At 52.9% G+C, this 17,629-nt stretch overlaps 10 protein-coding genes across 10 annotated transcripts; 7 read left to right on the forward strand and 3 right to left on the reverse strand.

Annotated features, from left to right (window-relative positions):
* Nucleotides 1-320: 320 nt before the first annotated feature.
* POSPLADRAFT_1133351 (hypothetical protein) lies at nt 321-3,045 on the forward strand (the record flags this gene model as incomplete). The annotated part of the gene is made up of 13 exons (XM_024484332.1): nt 321-470; nt 540-664; nt 720-839; nt 889-1,065; nt 1,122-1,266; nt 1,618-1,739; nt 1,771-1,835; nt 1,892-2,004; nt 2,057-2,254; nt 2,308-2,586; nt 2,648-2,768; nt 2,819-2,939; nt 2,997-3,045. 13 exons carry the CDS (start codon nt 321-323, stop codon nt 3,043-3,045), a joined length of 1,785 nt encoding a protein of 594 aa, XP_024342917.1.
* Nucleotides 3,046-3,264: 219 nt separating this feature from the next.
* POSPLADRAFT_1166095 (hypothetical protein) lies at nt 3,265-4,154 on the reverse strand. Its single transcript, XM_024487906.1, has 2 exons — nt 3,879-4,154; nt 3,265-3,766 (listed from the first exon to the last, which is right to left on the reverse strand). The coding sequence occupies exons 1-2, from the start codon at nt 4,144-4,146 to the stop codon at nt 3,336-3,338; spliced, it is 699 nt and encodes a 232-aa protein (XP_024342918.1). The 5' UTR covers nt 4,147-4,154; the 3' UTR covers nt 3,265-3,335.
* Nucleotides 4,155-4,535: 381 nt separating this feature from the next.
* POSPLADRAFT_1043618 (hypothetical protein) lies at nt 4,536-5,608 on the forward strand (the record flags this gene model as incomplete). The annotated part of the gene is made up of 5 exons (XM_024478352.1): nt 4,536-4,569; nt 4,827-4,863; nt 4,957-5,035; nt 5,180-5,254; nt 5,306-5,608. 5 exons carry the CDS (start codon nt 4,536-4,538, stop codon nt 5,606-5,608), a joined length of 528 nt encoding a protein of 175 aa, XP_024342919.1.
* A 378-nt stretch (nt 5,609-5,986) lies between these two features.
* On the forward strand, nt 5,987-7,262 carry POSPLADRAFT_1082402 (hypothetical protein; the record flags this gene model as incomplete). The annotated part of the gene is made up of 3 exons (XM_024483010.1): nt 5,987-6,126; nt 6,202-6,363; nt 6,413-7,262. Coding segments are annotated over 3 exons (1,152 nt in total), but the record flags the coding sequence as incomplete, so codon positions are not given.
* Nucleotides 7,263-7,561: 299 nt separating this feature from the next.
* On the forward strand, nt 7,562-8,009 carry POSPLADRAFT_1131337 (hypothetical protein; the record flags this gene model as incomplete). The annotated part of the gene is made up of 2 exons (XM_024484061.1): nt 7,562-7,783; nt 7,848-8,009. The coding sequence occupies 2 exons, from the start codon at nt 7,562-7,564 to the stop codon at nt 8,007-8,009; spliced, it is 384 nt and encodes a 127-aa protein (XP_024342921.1).
* A 193-nt stretch (nt 8,010-8,202) lies between these two features.
* POSPLADRAFT_1052801 (hypothetical protein) lies at nt 8,203-8,968 on the reverse strand (the record flags this gene model as incomplete). The annotated part of the gene is made up of 5 exons (XM_024480316.1): nt 8,203-8,234; nt 8,284-8,406; nt 8,535-8,721; nt 8,775-8,874; nt 8,937-8,968. 5 exons carry the CDS (start codon nt 8,966-8,968, stop codon nt 8,203-8,205), a joined length of 474 nt encoding a protein of 157 aa, XP_024342922.1.
* Nucleotides 8,969-10,778: 1,810 nt separating this feature from the next.
* On the forward strand, nt 10,779-11,792 carry POSPLADRAFT_1131222 (hypothetical protein; the record flags this gene model as incomplete). Its single annotated transcript, XM_024484042.1, has 1 exon — nt 10,779-11,792. One exon carries the CDS (start codon nt 10,779-10,781, stop codon nt 11,790-11,792), a length of 1,014 nt encoding a protein of 337 aa, XP_024342923.1.
* A 148-nt stretch (nt 11,793-11,940) lies between these two features.
* On the reverse strand, nt 11,941-12,480 carry POSPLADRAFT_1130769 (hypothetical protein; the record flags this gene model as incomplete). The annotated part of the gene is made up of 3 exons (XM_024483988.1): nt 11,941-12,048; nt 12,111-12,277; nt 12,336-12,480. 3 exons carry the CDS (start codon nt 12,478-12,480, stop codon nt 11,941-11,943), a joined length of 420 nt encoding a protein of 139 aa, XP_024342924.1.
* Nucleotides 12,481-12,782: 302 nt separating this feature from the next.
* POSPLADRAFT_1177562 (hypothetical protein) lies at nt 12,783-14,768 on the forward strand (the record flags this gene model as incomplete). The annotated part of the gene is made up of 10 exons (XM_024488519.1): nt 12,783-12,979; nt 13,033-13,277; nt 13,340-13,416; nt 13,477-13,593; nt 13,647-13,703; nt 13,758-13,824; nt 13,873-14,010; nt 14,073-14,169; nt 14,227-14,452; nt 14,507-14,768. The coding sequence occupies 10 exons, from the start codon at nt 12,783-12,785 to the stop codon at nt 14,672-14,674; spliced, it is 1,389 nt and encodes a 462-aa protein (XP_024342925.1). The 3' UTR covers nt 14,675-14,768.
* A 744-nt stretch (nt 14,769-15,512) lies between these two features.
* POSPLADRAFT_1133006 (hypothetical protein) lies at nt 15,513-16,728 on the forward strand (the record flags this gene model as incomplete). The annotated part of the gene is made up of 3 exons (XM_024484286.1): nt 15,513-15,701; nt 15,785-16,489; nt 16,555-16,728. The coding sequence occupies 3 exons, from the start codon at nt 15,513-15,515 to the stop codon at nt 16,726-16,728; spliced, it is 1,068 nt and encodes a 355-aa protein (XP_024342926.1).
* Between the last annotated feature and the right edge of the window lie 901 nt (nt 16,729-17,629).

Consider the following 17,629-nt stretch of genomic DNA (forward strand, 5'->3'; position numbering starts at 1 on the left):
TCAAATACTCAAACTCCGTGTCTGCTTGTGCAATTCGCGCAACAAGGTGCAGCGGCACTCGTGACGGATGATCCAGCGAGGCAGCAGACGAGTATAAAATGACGGGAAGGTGAAAATTCCCGAGTCCCTGATCGGACCGATTTGTTACATTGACCCGATCGACTGCACTGAACGGATTGGTAAGAAAGTCCTCGGTCTCAAAGCGCGTTGGTCATAAAACGCTGGGTTTATAATTTGACGGATCCTGGCCTGAACTATCACAGGGAACCAGAGCGGGTGACAGGAGCCTCCGTTACTCGACTCCCTCGCTCGTCTTACTCATGGGTCTCCTCTCGTTGGGCACTCCTCTCGCCTGGGATGACGCCAAACAGCACGCCGATCACGTCAGGACGCACGGCATAACTCAGTTTCTCAATATCTGGAGCCGTCTCAAGGATCGATGCGGGGACGAGCTGCTGTGGGGAGACGAGGTATTTTGACCCCTGTGCTCTGTCCTGGCATTCTCACCATGGCCACCCTTCGTGGTTATACTCTTCAAGATCGAGTATATGGTCATTTCGTTCGACAATGACGCAAAGAACGCGAAATTGTCTCTGCGCCAAACGGAGATACTCGCGAAACTCACCTCCATCACCAATGACATAGCCTCCGACCGTGGTGAATCGTACGTTTTAGTTGCTGCTTCATGAAATATGCCTACCGTTAAACGTCCTTTCCAGAGACTCGGTCCCGACCTTTCACCCCGAATATGGGCGTTACATGCTCGAGTCTACACCAGGATCGCCATACACCGGGTCTCTCACTGACCTGCTGTCGGTGGAGAGTGACATGCGTTATAGGTAAATTTTCCTGAGCTTAACATTGTCTTGGGTCACTGACTTCTGCTAGACGGCGGCTGGCTCGCAAATATCTGAAGCAGGATGAGATTCCCTTCACCCTGACCTCATTCCCTCGGCTGGGTGTTCCCGGTGTTTTCACAGAACCATACTGCGACCCTGCGGACGCGGTCTCGAGCCACAGTCTATTCCTGCCTGAGGAAATAACAAACCCTCACGCACGCTTCCCGTCAGTGGCCGTATACGAACGCTATTCTTACGTGTCACAAGCAATGTACTTCACAGGACCCTGACGGCAAATATTCGGCGACGGCGCGGGTCGAAGGTTGCGATCAACCTTCCCCTGTTCATTGATGATAACACCCCCAAGCCATTTGTCGATCCCGCAATCCCCTGGCAGCGGAGCATATATCCTGAGGATCCAGGTTCGGTATTGGCCTTCTCGTCCCGAACCGATCTAATTGCGGGTACCAGAGGCGAAGCGGGGAGCCGCGCTCCTCGATCACATTTACATGGATGCCATGGGGTTCGGCATGGGCTGTTGCTGTCTTCAAATCACGTTCCAATCGTGCAACGTGACCGAAGCCAGGCGGCTGTACGATGCCCTTGTCCCCATTGCTCCCCTCATGGTCTGTCACCGGATTTATCAATATGTCAACGCAGAATATTAATGTACGGGCAGTTAGCGCTCACGGCGGCTAGTCCGCTATGGCGCGGCTACATTGCTGACGTCGACTGCCGCTGGGATGTGATATCTGCGTGCGTCGACGATCGCACGGAGGAAGAGCGCGGACTGAAGGTAATGAAGTCTAACAAACCCCGGCGTGAACGCGGCGCTGATTTTGCTGTAGCCGCTGAAAGAGAACCGGTTCAGGATACCGAAGTCTCGCTACAGCAGCGTCAGTCTGTACATTTCCGACCACTGGACAAACAGGCCGGAATATAATGATATTTATGCCCCTCACGACGAGGCGATTTTTGACCGCTTGCGGAAGCATGGTGAGACGTTGGCTAGCCGATATATCAGCACACATACTCAGCCTCCTTCCCTATAGGCATTGACGACCCACTTGCGAAACATGTTGCTCACTTGTTCATTCGTGACCCTATCGTCATTTTCTCGGAAACTATCGACCAGGATGATACAGCCAGTAACGACCACTTCGAAGTGTGTGGTCTGCGTGCATTTCGCGCTTCCCCCTTTCTGACTCGCTTGCAAGAATATCCAATCCACGAATTGGCAAACTGTCCGTTTCAAGCCCCCGCCGGTCAACTCGCCGATCGGCTGGCGGGTGGAATTCCGCTCTATGGAGGTCCAGATGACAGATTTTGAGAACGCGGCCTTCTCGGTCTTCGTCGTGCTGCTTTCACGCGCAATCTTGGCCCTCAACCTCAACTTCTACGTCCCGATATCCAAGGTCAGGTCCTCAGTGCAGATCTTTAAACTCACCCGCTCATTATGTGAATCCAGGTCGACGAGAACATGGCCAGGGCGCAGAAACGGGATGCCGTCAGGTCCCAGAAGTTCTATTTCCGCAAGGACGTCTTCCCTCCCGGCTCGTCCCGTGCTTCAAGCGTGTGTTCGTCTGGTGCAAGCTCACCCGTCGATGGGCCGGGTGGAACACAACAGAAGGAGAGGAAGCTGCGCAATTGCTTCCCTTCGATACCACGGCCTGTGGATGGCTTCGATCCTCGGCCGGTCGAAGACGAGTATGAGGAGATGACTATGGAAGAGATCATGTTCGGCAAGGTCGGTCTACAATGCTCTTGTTATACCAGCCGCTGATCTGCACTTCTCGTCGCATACGCAGTATGGAAGGTTCCCAGGACTGTTCGGACTTGTGTACACGTATCTAGACACGCTAGATATGACGGAAGAGGAGCGCTTCAAGCTGGAAGGATACCTCAACCTCGTAAAGCGCCGAACGGATGGTTAGTGTCTCAGTGTCCTCGTGTAACAGGTACTGAGAGTATCATCACAGGAACGCTGAAAACGGCGGCCACCTGGATACGCGAGTTCGTGCGATCACATCCTGCATACAAATTTGACTCCGCGGTTAGCCAGGAGATCAATTACGATCTCATGGTTGCAGTTGATGAAATGTGAGTTTCTCGGCACCATACGTGATTATGACTCCGCGATTCACCCGCATTACACAGAGAGCGTGGCGTTAGAAAAGTCCCGAACTTCTTACCGACTGGCGTCTGAAGGTCTGACGTCTTGAGACCGACAGTATAGTACTCGCTTGTGCTTTTACCGTGGATACTAGAACTTCTATCTGTCTCCTATTTGTAGCCATCCTACGTTTGTAAATACGTGTCTCCTATTGATTATTTATGGGCAAGGACGCGTCTGCAATAGATTTTTCACGTTAGTGGTGTACGCGGCCAGAGAACATTCACCACGCCCTCTCAGGCTCCAAGGTGAGCAGATATGTCACGAGACATTATTCAATCTTTTAGAAACGTCTCACTGCGGGATGCGCAAGCCTACTCGATTTACAACTTTCCCCTATGCTTCTTGAACGTTTCTTGAATGCTGACACCCGCCACAATATCCTCCATACAGCGGCCATCTACCTCTCTTCCTTTCTCTGCCAATTGCAGCACCTTCTCAAGCAAGCTCTGCGGGACACAGACCACACCGTCCTCGTCTGCCACCACACAGTCGCCAGGGTCGATACGCAGCGCCGGGAAGGCATCTGTATGCGCTCCGAGAAACTGAGGCGTGATCGTGAGGGGCACGTTCACTGCCGACGGACGAGTGAAGGGCGATTGTCCGAGCGTGGAGTGCCCCCTCGCAAAAACGGGGAAGCCGACGCCGCGATGCTCTGCGACGTCTCTGCATCGCCCAGATATGATCACTCCCAGCGCCCCACGAGCTTTGGCACCGGCAGTCATGAGCCCGCCCCAGACGGCATTCTTCGTCTCTGTGAGACATATACGGACAGGGATATGGACCGGCACGCAGCGCCAAATGGCATATGATCAAATATGTATGAGCACTCAGCTGTGCAGACAAAAGTATGGATGGCACTGAACCAGGAGGCGCATCTATGACAATCACCGAACCTGCCGGTGCGGTATCGACAAAGTGAGCGGAGGGCTTCGAGGATACCTTGTCTGATGCCGGCACCATCTGCACGGTGTACGCTGGCCCACAAATGCGAACATCAGACGCGCCGGTATGTGGTGAGTACATTTGAATGTCGGGGATGAGTCCCCCATGAGGAAGGCCTATTTTGATGAGGGCGTCGGATATCTCGCAAGTTGAGAATTTAGCCAGGGACGAAAGAAGTGATGAGGACATGGGGGTGCGGTTGCGAGGTTGGACCAGAACCTCAAAGATAGACTGCAGAGTTTATATGTGCGGACGTTGAGCGGCGGAGTGCAAGTGATCGTTGAGACAATGTTTATTTCGCCCAGGCTTTTGTGCGGACAAGTACATATAAATACTTATCGCAGAAACCCGCTGCTTGTTGCCGCCGGCACAGGAACGCTCAACTTCATCCTCCCCTGATTATTACGAGGTCTACCTTTTCTTGTATCAACTAGTATATATTGCTCCCGTTCTACCACAGTCCGGTCCTGGTCCTGTCGCGGTCAACGTCAAAAGTTCAGCCAATCCTCGTGAGCAGGTAGAAGAGATAGGTGCACCACCGGGATGCTCGGACTCTCCGCCGAGCCCTCTGAATCACTATGGGCGAAGGCGAGTCGGGGGACCCGCAAATACGTGCGCAAGTGCAACAAAGCAATTATGCGGTCACATAGAATACATCTTCCGAAGTACGACATGCCCTTACGTCTACGGCCAGTGAGCACTACTACATACTCCGAGTGTCCGCAGCCTGATCTAACATTCTGGATCGAAGTGGTTCTTACTATTCACAACGCTCATAATGCTACTGCTCGCATTTCTCGGCTTCACAAATGTCTCTCATGGCCTTCCCCTAAACGACAAAGTGCTACACTTTCTATGTCTGGGCGTAGCCACCGGCGTCTTCTACTTCATCTTTGACGTCGAAGAGTACGTTGTTCAGCAATTGCTGACCAGAATATGCCAGTTGTCAGCCGTTAACAATACATCTAGAGATGCGCGGCGCATATGGCTCTGGCGCAGCGCCCCGGTCATCTTCACCGCCATCACCTGCTTCTTTGTTGGTGGGATAGTGAGCGAGTTCGTCCAGTCAATGCTCCCGGTATGTTAGCTGTGAATCATCGGGTCTTCACAACTATTTACACGATGCGCAAATGACACTTAGCACAAGGAGTTTCAAATAGGTGACATTGCTGTCAGTCAATTATGTTCTCACGACGGGTTATATGCTGAGTATGTTCCCTAGGCAAATCTCCTTGGCTCCAGTCTCGGCCTGTATATCGCCTATCATCTCGAGCGATACTATCGCCACAGACGGGAGGTGAATATTATGACGCACCTATCAGAACCCCGTTCACTCATGCGCTCACAGATATCGCGGCTGTACCAACCGCTCAACGATGATGTCGGCCTATCTGAGGATGACGACGACATGGAAGGGAGTTCGATGCAGCTTCTGCCGACCCACATTCAAAATACCTCATCTCACAATGCAGCAAAGGCTACCGCGGCAAAGCCTGGCGGGCTCATCCGTTTGGAGAACGTTTGGGACGAGGGTGAAGAGCTCTTTGGTATTGGCGATGATACTGACGATGAGGGAGATGCTCATGTTCGAATACCTACGTCGAAGCCAGCTACGCCGAAGATCGTCGTCACCGATGCAGAGGAACCTTGACTTTAACTATCGTACCATTGTATCGCACACTCTACATTGCGGGATCATCTCACATACATTATCGTTGTATTTGTAATAGCAGCATCACCGCGAATAATTTATAGTGCGCAGATATATAGACCTAGGCCTGCGAATGGGCTACGGATCAGTGTATGAGCGTCTGAAGTTACTCGATCATGGCTCTGACGGCGTGCATGTCCTGACTTCTCCATGCCGACATGTCTGGCCTTAACTCGGGCTGGCAGACCGCCACTGACCCCAGCTCATGCCCGGTGCCTCGTCGGTAACAGGCATGCCCTGTGCAAGGGGAACCGTCGGACAGCTTCCTCTGCCGTTGCATTCAAACCGGCATCCACCAGCTCTGATGTTGACGTTCGACAACATGTTCTGACTGTGCTTCACAAGACGAGGTCGCTGCTGCCTCGCATATTGCCTCCTAGCTCGAATGGAATACGTCAGACATTGTCGCTGGACCTCTGGAGCGCATTGCTAGAGAAGGCCCACCGAGACTTATGCTTGTCCACCGCCGCACAGCAAGAAGACCATGTTCGTATTGCAGGTACGTCAAATTTCAGTGATGATACATGGACTAGACTACTGATGCGTCCCATAGTGTATGGTTGTGATGATCTATCCGGAGCACAAGAGCTTGTCACTGCGTTGCTCGACCATCCCTTCTCGAATGACGCCCAGAGAGCAGCCATTCAAAACCGGTGGAAAGATACTCGTGCAGGCATCGAAAGCGTATCGGTACAGTGAGTGTTCTAGAATACTATCAAACCCTCAATTGACCATGCTGTCAAGATACGGTGCGCCGTCGTTGTCTGAGCCTGGGAGCCTCCGAGTCCAGTCTGCCTGGCTTCAGCAATTCGGGGTACCGTTGGAAGTCTTGGAATTGCGAGCTCCCGCAACAGAAGGCAAAGCAGTAAAAACCCTCCTGTCGGCAGACGTGCCTATCATCGTCTGCAATTCTGCCACCACACCACTACCATCCCTTCTCACCCGGCTCGCCCCAGTTCTTGCTCATCCGAACGCTGTGCTAGTCCTCACCTCGAGCTCTGGATCCGAGGCGTTGATCAACCGCATCCGTTCCTTATGCGAGCACGACCTTACTATCCTCTTCATTGACCCTTCGCGTGCGCTCAAGGCGTTACGCATACTCAGCTCGGCACCTTCCTCCTCTACTGCTGTGGAGAAGTACCAGGAAAATTTTACTGCTTCTAACCTCTCAAAACTCACCGAGGCGGTCTCGCATGCGATTGTAGATGCTGCACGCGGCACATCTTCCTTTGCCGTCGTTCAGAATCTGCATGCCCAGACAGCACACTCCATTGTGCAAAACTCGCTTTCAGCATGTCAAAGTGTCCTCCAGACGGCACGACATGAAGTAGATGAATTGTGTACACAGGTCAGTGCGTTAAGGGCACGCGCGGAAGAGGTCCGCGTCAAGGCGGCGAGGGAGGTCTTTGGGCCCGCTGATGGCAGCAAGAGCGATGCCATACAGACGTCATTGGACAAGTCGCGAAGGGACATCAAACCTACTATGGACTCATTGACGTGGTGGAAACTCTTGTTGAGACCAGATGATGTTGGCGACACCGTCCTTACTATCGTAGACCAAGTTTGGTGCAAGGATCTAGAGCACAGGGTGAGCTTGATTATTTCTTACCGTGACGACCGCCTGACTAGTGTCTATAGCTCGTCTTCCACGCAGGTCGACTTGCTTCGTCACAGAGTGCGTTCACAGAGTCTAGCAAGGCGCTGCTCGCCTCCTTTCCTCCGCGTTCGCCCTTCCACTCGCCCATCCTGCAAAACAGTCTCCTTCAACTCTCTTCAACGCCTGCGTTCGCTATGGATGCCGTTGCGTTTACTTTACCGCTCTCTGCACGCCGGCAGCAATTCCGGTTTCCCACTGCTCGACTGCAGTCGGCCGCGCAAAGAGCTGTGCTCACCATGTGGGGGAGCGTATCCGGTGGTATGGGTATCGCGTGGACAGGGTGGGCAGGGCAGCTAGGTATTCTCGACATGTCCATGCAGCCGGAGACCGCTTTGGGTATCGGAATGCTTGGCGCGATTGCCGGAGTGAGGTGGGCTATCGGGCGGTTCGAAGGGGCTAAACGCAAGTGGTGGAAGGACTATAATAGGGTTGGAGAAGGTCTAGAGAGGAATCTCAAGGTCAGTAAGAAACCTGACTGCGTGACCGATTCGCTGAAATCAACACTCGTATTTGTCTTTACAGGATACCCTTGAGCAGGTCATCACCGAACGGGTGTTGTTGATCCCAGAGCAGGCAACGTCTGGATTGGATCGCTTGATATCGAAGCGTAAGGACGAGATAGAGGAGCTAAGAGAGGAAGTTGTAGGGCTAGACGAGCACCTAAACGAGATCACATCGCCTTAGTTTCCCGTGGGACCAGGGGCGGCGTAGCAGCCCGTTTGTGACATCTTGAATCGAGTTCGATGGTATGAGGGGCTTTTGCAGACAGCAGAACCATGTCGTCGGACGAGATGCAGAACGATGAAATAGCGATGAGTAGCGATTAATGACAAGACGGGTAACAAGTCGTATACATCTAGAGTCCAGCAGAAAAAGCTCATGAAGGTTGAGCCTGCATCGTTTCCGGTACTGGACAACAAGGTCAGACAACGACAAAGCGTACTCGCGTAGAACGTACTTGGGGGTAGTTGCGGCCGTGTGTTGTCATTGAAAACTCGCGACATGAGGACGCCAACACCCTCGAAGACACTGAGCAAGACGCCGCACGCAATTGCGGAACCGAGGGCAGATCTAGGGCCACCTATATCTCGTAGTCAGCAACGTTCCGGAGATGCAGAACAGTGCAGCAAGCCGGTAGATGTGACCCGTGTAACGCTGATTGACCAAGCGCAATGTATGTCCACTTGCAAAGGAACATCCGTGACTCACTTCGTGCTGCTAGACAGCCACCTGTAAGGAAACCTGAGATGATTGCATTCCACATGTCCTCCTTTTGTCTCCATCCTTTTACTGCACAGTCGAATGTAGAGAACATGCCACCCCAGACACCGAAGTTCCCGCCTGTCACTGGAGCTCGAGCCTTGATGACAGAGACGGCACCAACGAGACGATCACCCTACCAAGTGAACGTCAGCGTAAGTAAAATGCACAGGGGAAGACTGAACGCACGCGTGGTGAGTTTCTTGCACCTTTTATGCCATGCCAAATGGTCCCACCGACAGCACCCATCGCGAATGCGCTACCGAAGTCGGAGAGAATTACCCATGGACTGTGGATTGTAAGCACGGAATTCAAGCCGTCTGCATAAGCACAAGGCCAAAGAAGGCTCACCAAGGGTCTCGGGTGTGATCCGCGTGGGCCATGACTTGTAGACTAAGATTTGGTCGCTGTCGAGCACAGTGACAAGCCTGATGTGGCGGAAAGGCTGGGGACGTGAGAAATTTCTGGGCGGCAAGAGCCGCCTCGATCACGTGCGGACGCGCTCCATGTGATGTTAAGACGCGCCGCGGTGGCTTGAACACCTCTCTTTATCTTACCACAACCATCCCGAACCATGCCGGTCTCCTCAATCCAGTCACGTCCTGCGTCCGCTGCGCGCAAGTTATCCCAAGTCTACATAGATATTCCCCCTTCGCCTCTTCATATGCATGAAGGGACGTCATCGGTCACATCGAGCATCAAGGAGAACACGCCTCTGTTGCCAACACGGACAAGCAGCAGCAGCAGCAGCCTGACTAGTGTCAGCAGTGGCATATCACGTCCAAACAAGAGAAAGCTCTCTGACGCGTCTACGAAGATGCCACAACGCGAACAATCAGAACAGCATCCGAAGAAAGCTAAGCTCGCTGCATCCCGCGCTGCCCCTACAGTACAAGGGGCCATCAAGAAACAGGAAGAACAACAAACAAGTGCCACAGACAGCAACGCGGGATCCTCGAGTAACGTACTCTACTGTCACCAATGCAACAAGAAGCGAGACATAGCCGGTCTGCCATCTCCTGATACTTCCGTCACCAAGCAATTGCTCACATTCATCACAGATGTTATACGTTGCACATATCGCTTGGCCTCTCCTAAGCTGCATCAATGCGGCGCTAAGTATTGTCGAGCGTGCCTCAAAAATCGATATGCGCAAAGTCTCGATGAGATTAAGGTGACTGATGTGGCGAAACTTTCAAAAAAGGAAAGAGAGTCACATTTTGCCAAGGAGGGTTATTACTTCAAGTGCGTCGATATCCTGATGTGATATAACGAACACTTATATCGTCATGATAGATGCCCCCGATGTCGCGATGAGTGCAACTGTCGGAATTGCCGACGGTCGAAGGGTTTAGAACCCACAGGGTGAGTTCAATGTGGTCTTGCGCAACCCAGATGCTCAAACCATGACTGTCGCCAGAAACCTAACCGCAGTTGCCCGCAGAGAAGGCAAAATTTCCGCAGCTCAATGCTTGAAGGATAATCCTTCGGGTTTGGTGAGATGTGCTTCATATATACTTCTCGACGTCTCGCTGAGATCTGTAATAGGGAATCATGCCTGGGAAGGGCAAACAGGTGGCACCCAAGGAGAAGACCCGAGCAAAGAAAGTCACTGCTGTCGGTTCGTCGACTTCCGTCACGGAGAAGCCAGTGCCGAGGGCGACAAAACCTATGCCGAAATCCCGGGCCCCTTCGAAAGTGAAGCCAGCGCCACCTCCCAAGCCGATTCTTAGCCCACTGTGGTCAAGTGTTCCCACCGGACTCGACCAGGCGGCCGCCGAGCAACGGATACATATCCGTGAATTCGTCCTGCGCTTCGCAGGTCTGCTCGATGTTGCCAAAGGGCACCTGGAGGAACTCGAGGAAATATCGGGTGAGTATCTTGGCGACGACGAAGAGGACCTCATTAGTTGGGTCAGCGAGCCGTGCGCGAAGGCTGTCATCGTCGGCTTGGTCTCCGTTATCGTCGATGGCTGCGACCACGCCGCTGTTGCTAAGATTGCGAAAGAGTCACTCAAGGAGATCCGCGCTTCCGGTGCGAACCTCAACAAGATCTGGGCTGCTCTGGCAACCTTACGTAACGGATTGCGGAGGGTCTCCTCATCGCCCTTCAACTACCCCGACCCTCTTGCTCCACCATCTACAATCACTTTCCGGAGCACACGTAGTGCAGCCCAAGGAAAGAGCGCGGATATGAGCATAAATGTCGCCTGTACTGCGCAGCTCGTGCCTGTGATTGCTGCTCTGATAGAATCTGCTATACAATCCACGCCTATCCACGAGGATTTGGATCAAGGATCTATGGAAGATAAGGATCTTTCTAAAGATGTGCGTGAAGCTGTGGCGAGGGAGAACAATAGGTGGAAGGACTTCACTGCTTCTGGCATGAAGGGCAAGGGCAATCTCAAGGAAGAGCGAGCGCTCCACAAGCAAACCCTGCAAGACCTTGAACATGCGCATATAGTGGCTACATCGGCCTGGGTGCCACGCTACTATCCACTGGGCCAGGACCTTGAGGGTCGGACGTACTATGCCCTCACACCGAGCGAAGCTGAAAGAGAGGCGGCCTCGAAGCTGATTGCAGGCAAGGACGGACGCGTTAAGTTACATCGGAAGCGCGGTGCGCTGACCGAAGAGGAACGTCGAGAAATGCAACGCTGGTCGTGGTTCATCGCCGTATGGGGCCAACTCCCCGAAGGTGCCAAGGTGGCGAAGACAGACGACGAAGACGACGACGGTGTTGATGAAGGCGGTGAGAGCTGGTGGGGATTCTGGGACCCAGCGGAGGTGCGAAAGGTCGCAGAATGGATTGCCGTCAAATGCGAGCTTGGTGAAGGGAAGCCGCGATCGCAGGCAGCCTTGAACACCGACAAAGGAAAGCAAGTTGACCGTTCAAGCACCTACGACACTTTGGCAAGCAGCCTTGCTGGCTCTCGTGAGCCATCGCCTCTGTCTGACTTGTCGTCTGACGAGGAGGAAAACGATGACGAAAACAACGACGAGGAAGAGGATCTATATGCAGGTATGCGCGTCGATTCACAAGACCATCCAGTTCCAACCCGACGAGAGTTGCGCGGTCTCGTCAAACGTCTTAAAGAATACGCAGATCTGCTGGAATGGAGGATCCGTCGAGTAGGTGGTGAAGGGTCGGGGGAGAAGAACCAAGACGTGCTTGAGCCTATACCACCAAAAAGGTTCTATAAATAACATGTTCGTGCGTGTTAGATTCGCACGTAATTTCGTAGAGATTTACCGACAACTGTATTCAGTGCGCATAGTAGATAGACATAGTGTACAATTAGTCTTGGCACCTTTAGTGTATTGCGCCGCAGTAATATACTAGTGTTAGAACCGTCTATGAACATTGCCGATAGACTAGCATTGCAAGGTCGTCCTGGTTGATAGGCCTCTCGACATATTTCGATAGACGTTCAGCAAGAAGGGTCGCGAGTAGATGCTTGCACTGGCACAATGTACAGAAATCAAGCTATATATTGTCGTGATATTTGAGCAGGAAAGACGAACCATTAATTGCGACCCGGACAAAAGGGCAGAGTATGCAAATGCTGGGCATGTACAGTACGACATTGACGTCTCAGTGTTTGGCGATAACTTAAGGAAGACGCTGTAATTTGCGGTGGACCCGAAGACTTCGTACATGGTCCGCCCCCAAGGCAAATGATATTTGATGACTAATTGACCTAGGTCATGAATACTGTGATGCATATAGGCGGCAGCTCGCTTACTCACCACACTCGCGGTCGATAAGATCCAGGGATGCGAGAAGAAGATTTTCAGGAAAGAAAGATCGCAGTTTATCAAGTGAGTCATCCACTGGCACCAAGTAATCACATAAGCTGCCGGGATGCAACACGGAACACCTCACGATTGTCATGTTGTACAGAAGAAATCACAGCGGCAACTAGTTTGGTAAGTTCCGGTGAGCTTGCCATCGCGTACGGGTCGGCCTCCTGCGCCTCTCAGCCTGCAGAATTGGCGGACATAGGCAAGTGGTCCTCACAGCAGGTCACAATGGTGGCGAGCCAGTGCCAGCGCCTTCTGGACCTTGGTCACGGTGTGGCTGCAGGTTGTTTATTTCTAAGGCTGTTGCCAAACAACCATTTCCATATCGGGCATGAGCAGATCAACAATTCTCGATCATCTAGTTTACTTACAGCAATACAACAACTTGCACCTATGGGCCAACAGTATCTTTTCTGGTTCGCTCAGGTGCATGATGACTTTCGCATTCCAGAGCTTCAGTCCGTAGCAGAGATCCATGGGTTCGACTTACACATTCCCCAAGACCTCGATGCATCCCGACCCTTTTGCATCCTGGAGCTCGATCACGAGGAGCATGCCAGACTCTTAGCCAGACGGTGTATTCTCATACGGTTTGAAAGCGTTATCATATCAGTATCAACTTGTATCGCTTATACGGGCATAGGTCAGTATGTGAGTTTTATGCGCGGGGTTCTACGTACGAGGAGCTCCACGAGCGAGTTCGCCAGCAACGGCCACGATGGTCATGCTACATCGAAGACACATCGTTCAAATTCATCGTGACTGCGTACAATCACACGATACCACAAGCTCGCCAACGCGAAGTGGTGGAAAGTTTTTCATATATGGACTTCCTTGGCAAGATCGATATGAAAAGTCCCGAGATCATCATGACTTGCTTCGAAGAATGTGTGTGATGTCTATCCACTCGAATATGCAGACTATTTCTTGAATGCGCATCGCATATCCAGATCCCGATAAACACGGCACAACCCGTCCTAAAGACGAAGGCGACGGAGAATTCAAGGAGGTGTTTTTCGGCAGGTTGGTATGTTTCTTTTCTGTCGCCGTAATAATCGCATCGCTCTGACCCAGTCTTCCATTCCAGATAGAAGAAGGCTCCGCACGTCCTTTGGTGAAGAAATTCGATGTCAAAAAGAGACTTTACTATGGTAACACCAGCATGGAAGCAGAAATCTCTCTCCTGATGGCCAATCAGACATTGGTACTCTCCGTCTGTGTGCTAGCAATACGGAATGTTGACTTTGCACGAAACAGGCCGCACCTGGAAAACTGATTTATGACCCTTTCATCGGCACTGGGAGCATGGCATATGTATGTCGCTCTTTGACTATGACACGCGTTACGGAATTGACCACTTCGAAACAGACGACTGCACATTTTGGTGCATTGGTGTTTGGCTCCGACATCGACGGTCGCCAGATGAGGGGCAAAGGTCAGTTTTCGACTTTCGCGAGACTTGACTGACGACTCTATACAACAGACAAGCAGCCGGGTATTATCCGTGCGGCCTCCCAGTACGGCGTCGCTCATTGCATTATTGATCTATGTACATTTGATGTCACGCGTAACCCATGGAGATGTGGCGAGCTGTTTGACGCCATCATAACGGATCCTCCTTGTGAGTGTCGCATTATTAACAAATTTGTACCATTTCAGCCTAATCCATCTCGTCTCCTACAGATGGTGTAAGGGCGGGTGCAAAGCGCCTTGGCAGGAAGTCCCGTCAAGACAAGGAGCAGCCGCCAACCTCTCCACAGAACATAGCCTTCAGACGCCCGTAAGAACCTTTCGGTCTTTCAAGGGACATGAAAGTCACAATCACATGTAACTCTAGAGATGACCAACCATACATTCCTCCAACGAAGCCATATGAACTGTCATCGCTCGCCTCTGACCTCGTCCTCCTTGCACGGTATATGCTCAAGCCGCAAGGAAGACTTGTCTTCTTCCTGCCGACTGTCACGGATGAATATGAAGAGCTAGATGTGCAGTCAATGCTGTGCGATGGCATGGAGATCGTCGCCAATTCGTTACAGAATTTCGGTTCTTGGGGACGTAGGGTTCGTCGCGTACCACTCTTTTACGATGAGCCACTTTTACCTTTTTCTCTGCAGCTTATAACTATCCGCAAGGCGACAACGGAGCATTTTGCGCCGCCTTCCTTCGAACAGCTCGATAATGTCGCTCACATACCTGCGCATAAAGACTTTCGCGAGAAATACTTCCAAGGATTCAAGAAATCCGATGTAGAGCAAATAAGCGAGCTGAGCGACCAAGGCTAGAGTACATGTACCCTAAAATATCGAGCGTGCACTTCGTAACTTGGCAGCCTGAACCGGCCGTTGGAAGCCTACGCTTGTTCAACGAGTCAACGAGTCCCGGAGATGTACTATCAAGTCGTGGAACACAGAGCGTGCCTGCGGCCAGCCCTGTGGACGATCTCAACGAAAGTTATACCTTCAGACCTCCTGCTGGCAGATAGTCAGACAAGCCGTCTCCCATAGTCGCGACAAACGACACCAAGCTGTCAGACTGGGTACTTCGCGTGTCCTGTAGACATCGCCGTTCAAATCACAGTTGGCGCTGGTGCGTGCACTGCGGACCTCAGAGCATCTAGGCACACAGCTTAAATTGGAAGAGTGTGCAGCCTTTTGTGTAGGATCAAGAAACGGGAAAGAATGCAAAGGACAAAAGGGTGGCCATTTCGGCGCTCAGCCGCGAGACAACGCGAACGTGACACCGGTGCACGTGTCATGACGCGCCCCGCCCGCCGCTGCACATCGACCGCTCACCACCGCCCCGCCACATACATATACTCCACTGCCACTCCTCCTTTCCTACTTTCTTTTCTCCCTCCCCTCGACGATATTGCATTTTTGCTGGGAAATTCAACATGGGTCCCATCGCAACCAATGGCTCCGGTGCGTCTGTCCTTTCCCAGTCCCACGTGCCGTTACTGACTTGTAGCTGGCATCCATCGTAATCTCGTATCCACTTTTGTAGCTAGCACGGAGAAACCCCCGAAGTCAGTTCCTTGCTGGTCTCGTCTCACTTCTGCTGTCCGCCTGACGTTGTATTGCTCCTGTAACCACGCATAGTGGCGTATCCAACCACTCTGACATGTCTCTGCCCCCTCACCTCTCCTTCAAGTGCGCCGTGACAGACTCCAAGGGGCCGCGCCGGACCATGGAAGACGCACATTCCATCGTCGTACCCTTCGGCGGAATTCGCGGTCAGGGATTCTTCGCCATTTTCGACGGTCACGCCGGAAAGCAGGCTGCGGAGTGGTGCGGGCAACACTTCGCTACTGTGAGCGATCTATACCCATCGCCATTTTCTGTATGCGCGCACGCGCGGGGTTTCACTGATCACGTCGTTCTCGCGCTCCACAGTGTCTCTTGCGAGCGCTCAGCGAAGACCACCAGGGCAGTGTCCCAGACGTGCTCAACCAGACGTTCCACGACGTTGATGCTTATCTGTCCAAGCTATCTGAAGACTCGGATGGCAAGATGCATTCTGGATGCACCGCTGTCACCGCATTCCTGCGCTTAGAAGACAGCGACGGCAAGCAGTCGTTCGTCCCGCCCAGCTTCAACCCCATCGACGCGGCGCTGGTCCATGCGCCCTCCCCAGACGGGAACGAGCAGAACAGCGACCAAGAGAATGTGGACCCAGAGACGTCGAGAATGAGTGGCGCGGGCCGAATCAAGCACGCATTTAAGGCGCTGAGCGAGCGACGGTCACCTACGTCGGAGTCGCAGTCTTCAGACGAGAAGGAAGAGACCTGGACCCCTTCAGCAGACATCCCGGCTCGGCGCGTGCTTTACTGCGCCAATGCTGGCGACGCGCGGGGCGTGTTGTGTCGCGGGGGGAAGGCTGTGCGTCTGACGTATGACCACAAAGGCTCAGATAAGCAGGAGGCGAAACGCATTGTAGACGCGGGTGGCTTCGTCATGAGCGGACGGGTGAACGGTGTGCTGGCCGTGACACGGGCCTTGGGTGACTCGGCTATGAAGGAGTATGTCGTGGGCGCGCCATACACGACCGAGACGGAGTTAAGTGAGGAAGATGAGTTCCTTATCCTGGCGTGCGACGGGGTATGTCGTCTTGTCTCTATCTGCCACGACGAGACTAATTGGCGTCGTGTGACGTACGATGTCAGCTATGGGACGTCGTTGACGACCAGAAGGCCGTGGACTTTGTGCGCGCGATTGCGGACCCTAGACAGGCAGCAGAAGACCTGCTCGACTACGCATACAAAAACTACTCGTCGGACAACGTCACAGTCCTCGTCGTACGGTTCAGGAACCCCTCGGAGCCTCCCCGGTCGCAGTGATCGTTTACGCTGACGCATCTCTTCATCTGAGTATGTCGTGAGCATTTGCTCTGGCTTTGCGAGTTCTGAGCGAGACACACAGATGATTGTTTCCTGTAGCGCCCGCCTGCCCGCCGTCGACGTGCGGTCCTGGAAATCCCCGTCTATACCACGCCGTCTGTATCGTTTCTGTGCTGTCCGTGTCCGGTCCGTTTCTCGAGCCTAGGTTTCTCGCATGAACGCATGGGATGTCAGAAGTGTATACAAGCATTTGTCGGACACGTTGTAGCTGATAATTGTACCGTAATGGATGGGTACTAGTGTATGCCTACGCGACATATATACTGTAGATCGAAGCCAAGATTGTGGTGTATGCCTGTCGTGCAAGTACTTCTCAAAGGGGCATGAGGGAATGATTAGGCGACGCTGCGACTGGACCCTGGCTTCCGCACGAGTACATGCGTCAAATTGGTTGACTTGTGTGGTGCCCCGCCGTTTTGAGGTTCGTCGGGATCCACACAGGGAAGCGTGCACTTCTCTGGCCGATCACTAGGCAAGAGGGCTACCGGGCGGACTGCTGATGCTTGGGAGGAGGAGTCTGGCCCCGCACTGCTGGTCGTAGGACATACCGGACTACATGTATCAGAGCCCCGAGCTGACGCACTATGGCGCGCAGGGATGGTGTTCAGGGGAACGTTTGGCTGTCGTGCCATTTGTGGGCATCAGATGCGGCTCGTTCGCCGCGATGACGACGTCGGCGGCCACGGCGTCCCAGCCAGTGGGGTCGGGCGTTTCGAGGATGGATGGAGCATCATGAAGACAGCGACCGAGATTCAAAGTTCAAAGTGCGTGACTCGTGATTCCAGAGCCGCAGCACCCGCGCAGGCAGTGCAGTAGTGAAATGGCGACGACAGACGATACT

Source organism: Postia placenta (genome assembly GCF_002117355.1).
Source record: "Postia placenta MAD-698-R-SB12 unplaced genomic scaffold POSPLAscaffold_2, whole genome shotgun sequence".
In the NCBI taxonomy this organism is placed as follows: domain Eukaryota; kingdom Fungi; phylum Basidiomycota; class Agaricomycetes; order Polyporales; family Adustoporiaceae; genus Rhodonia; species Rhodonia placenta.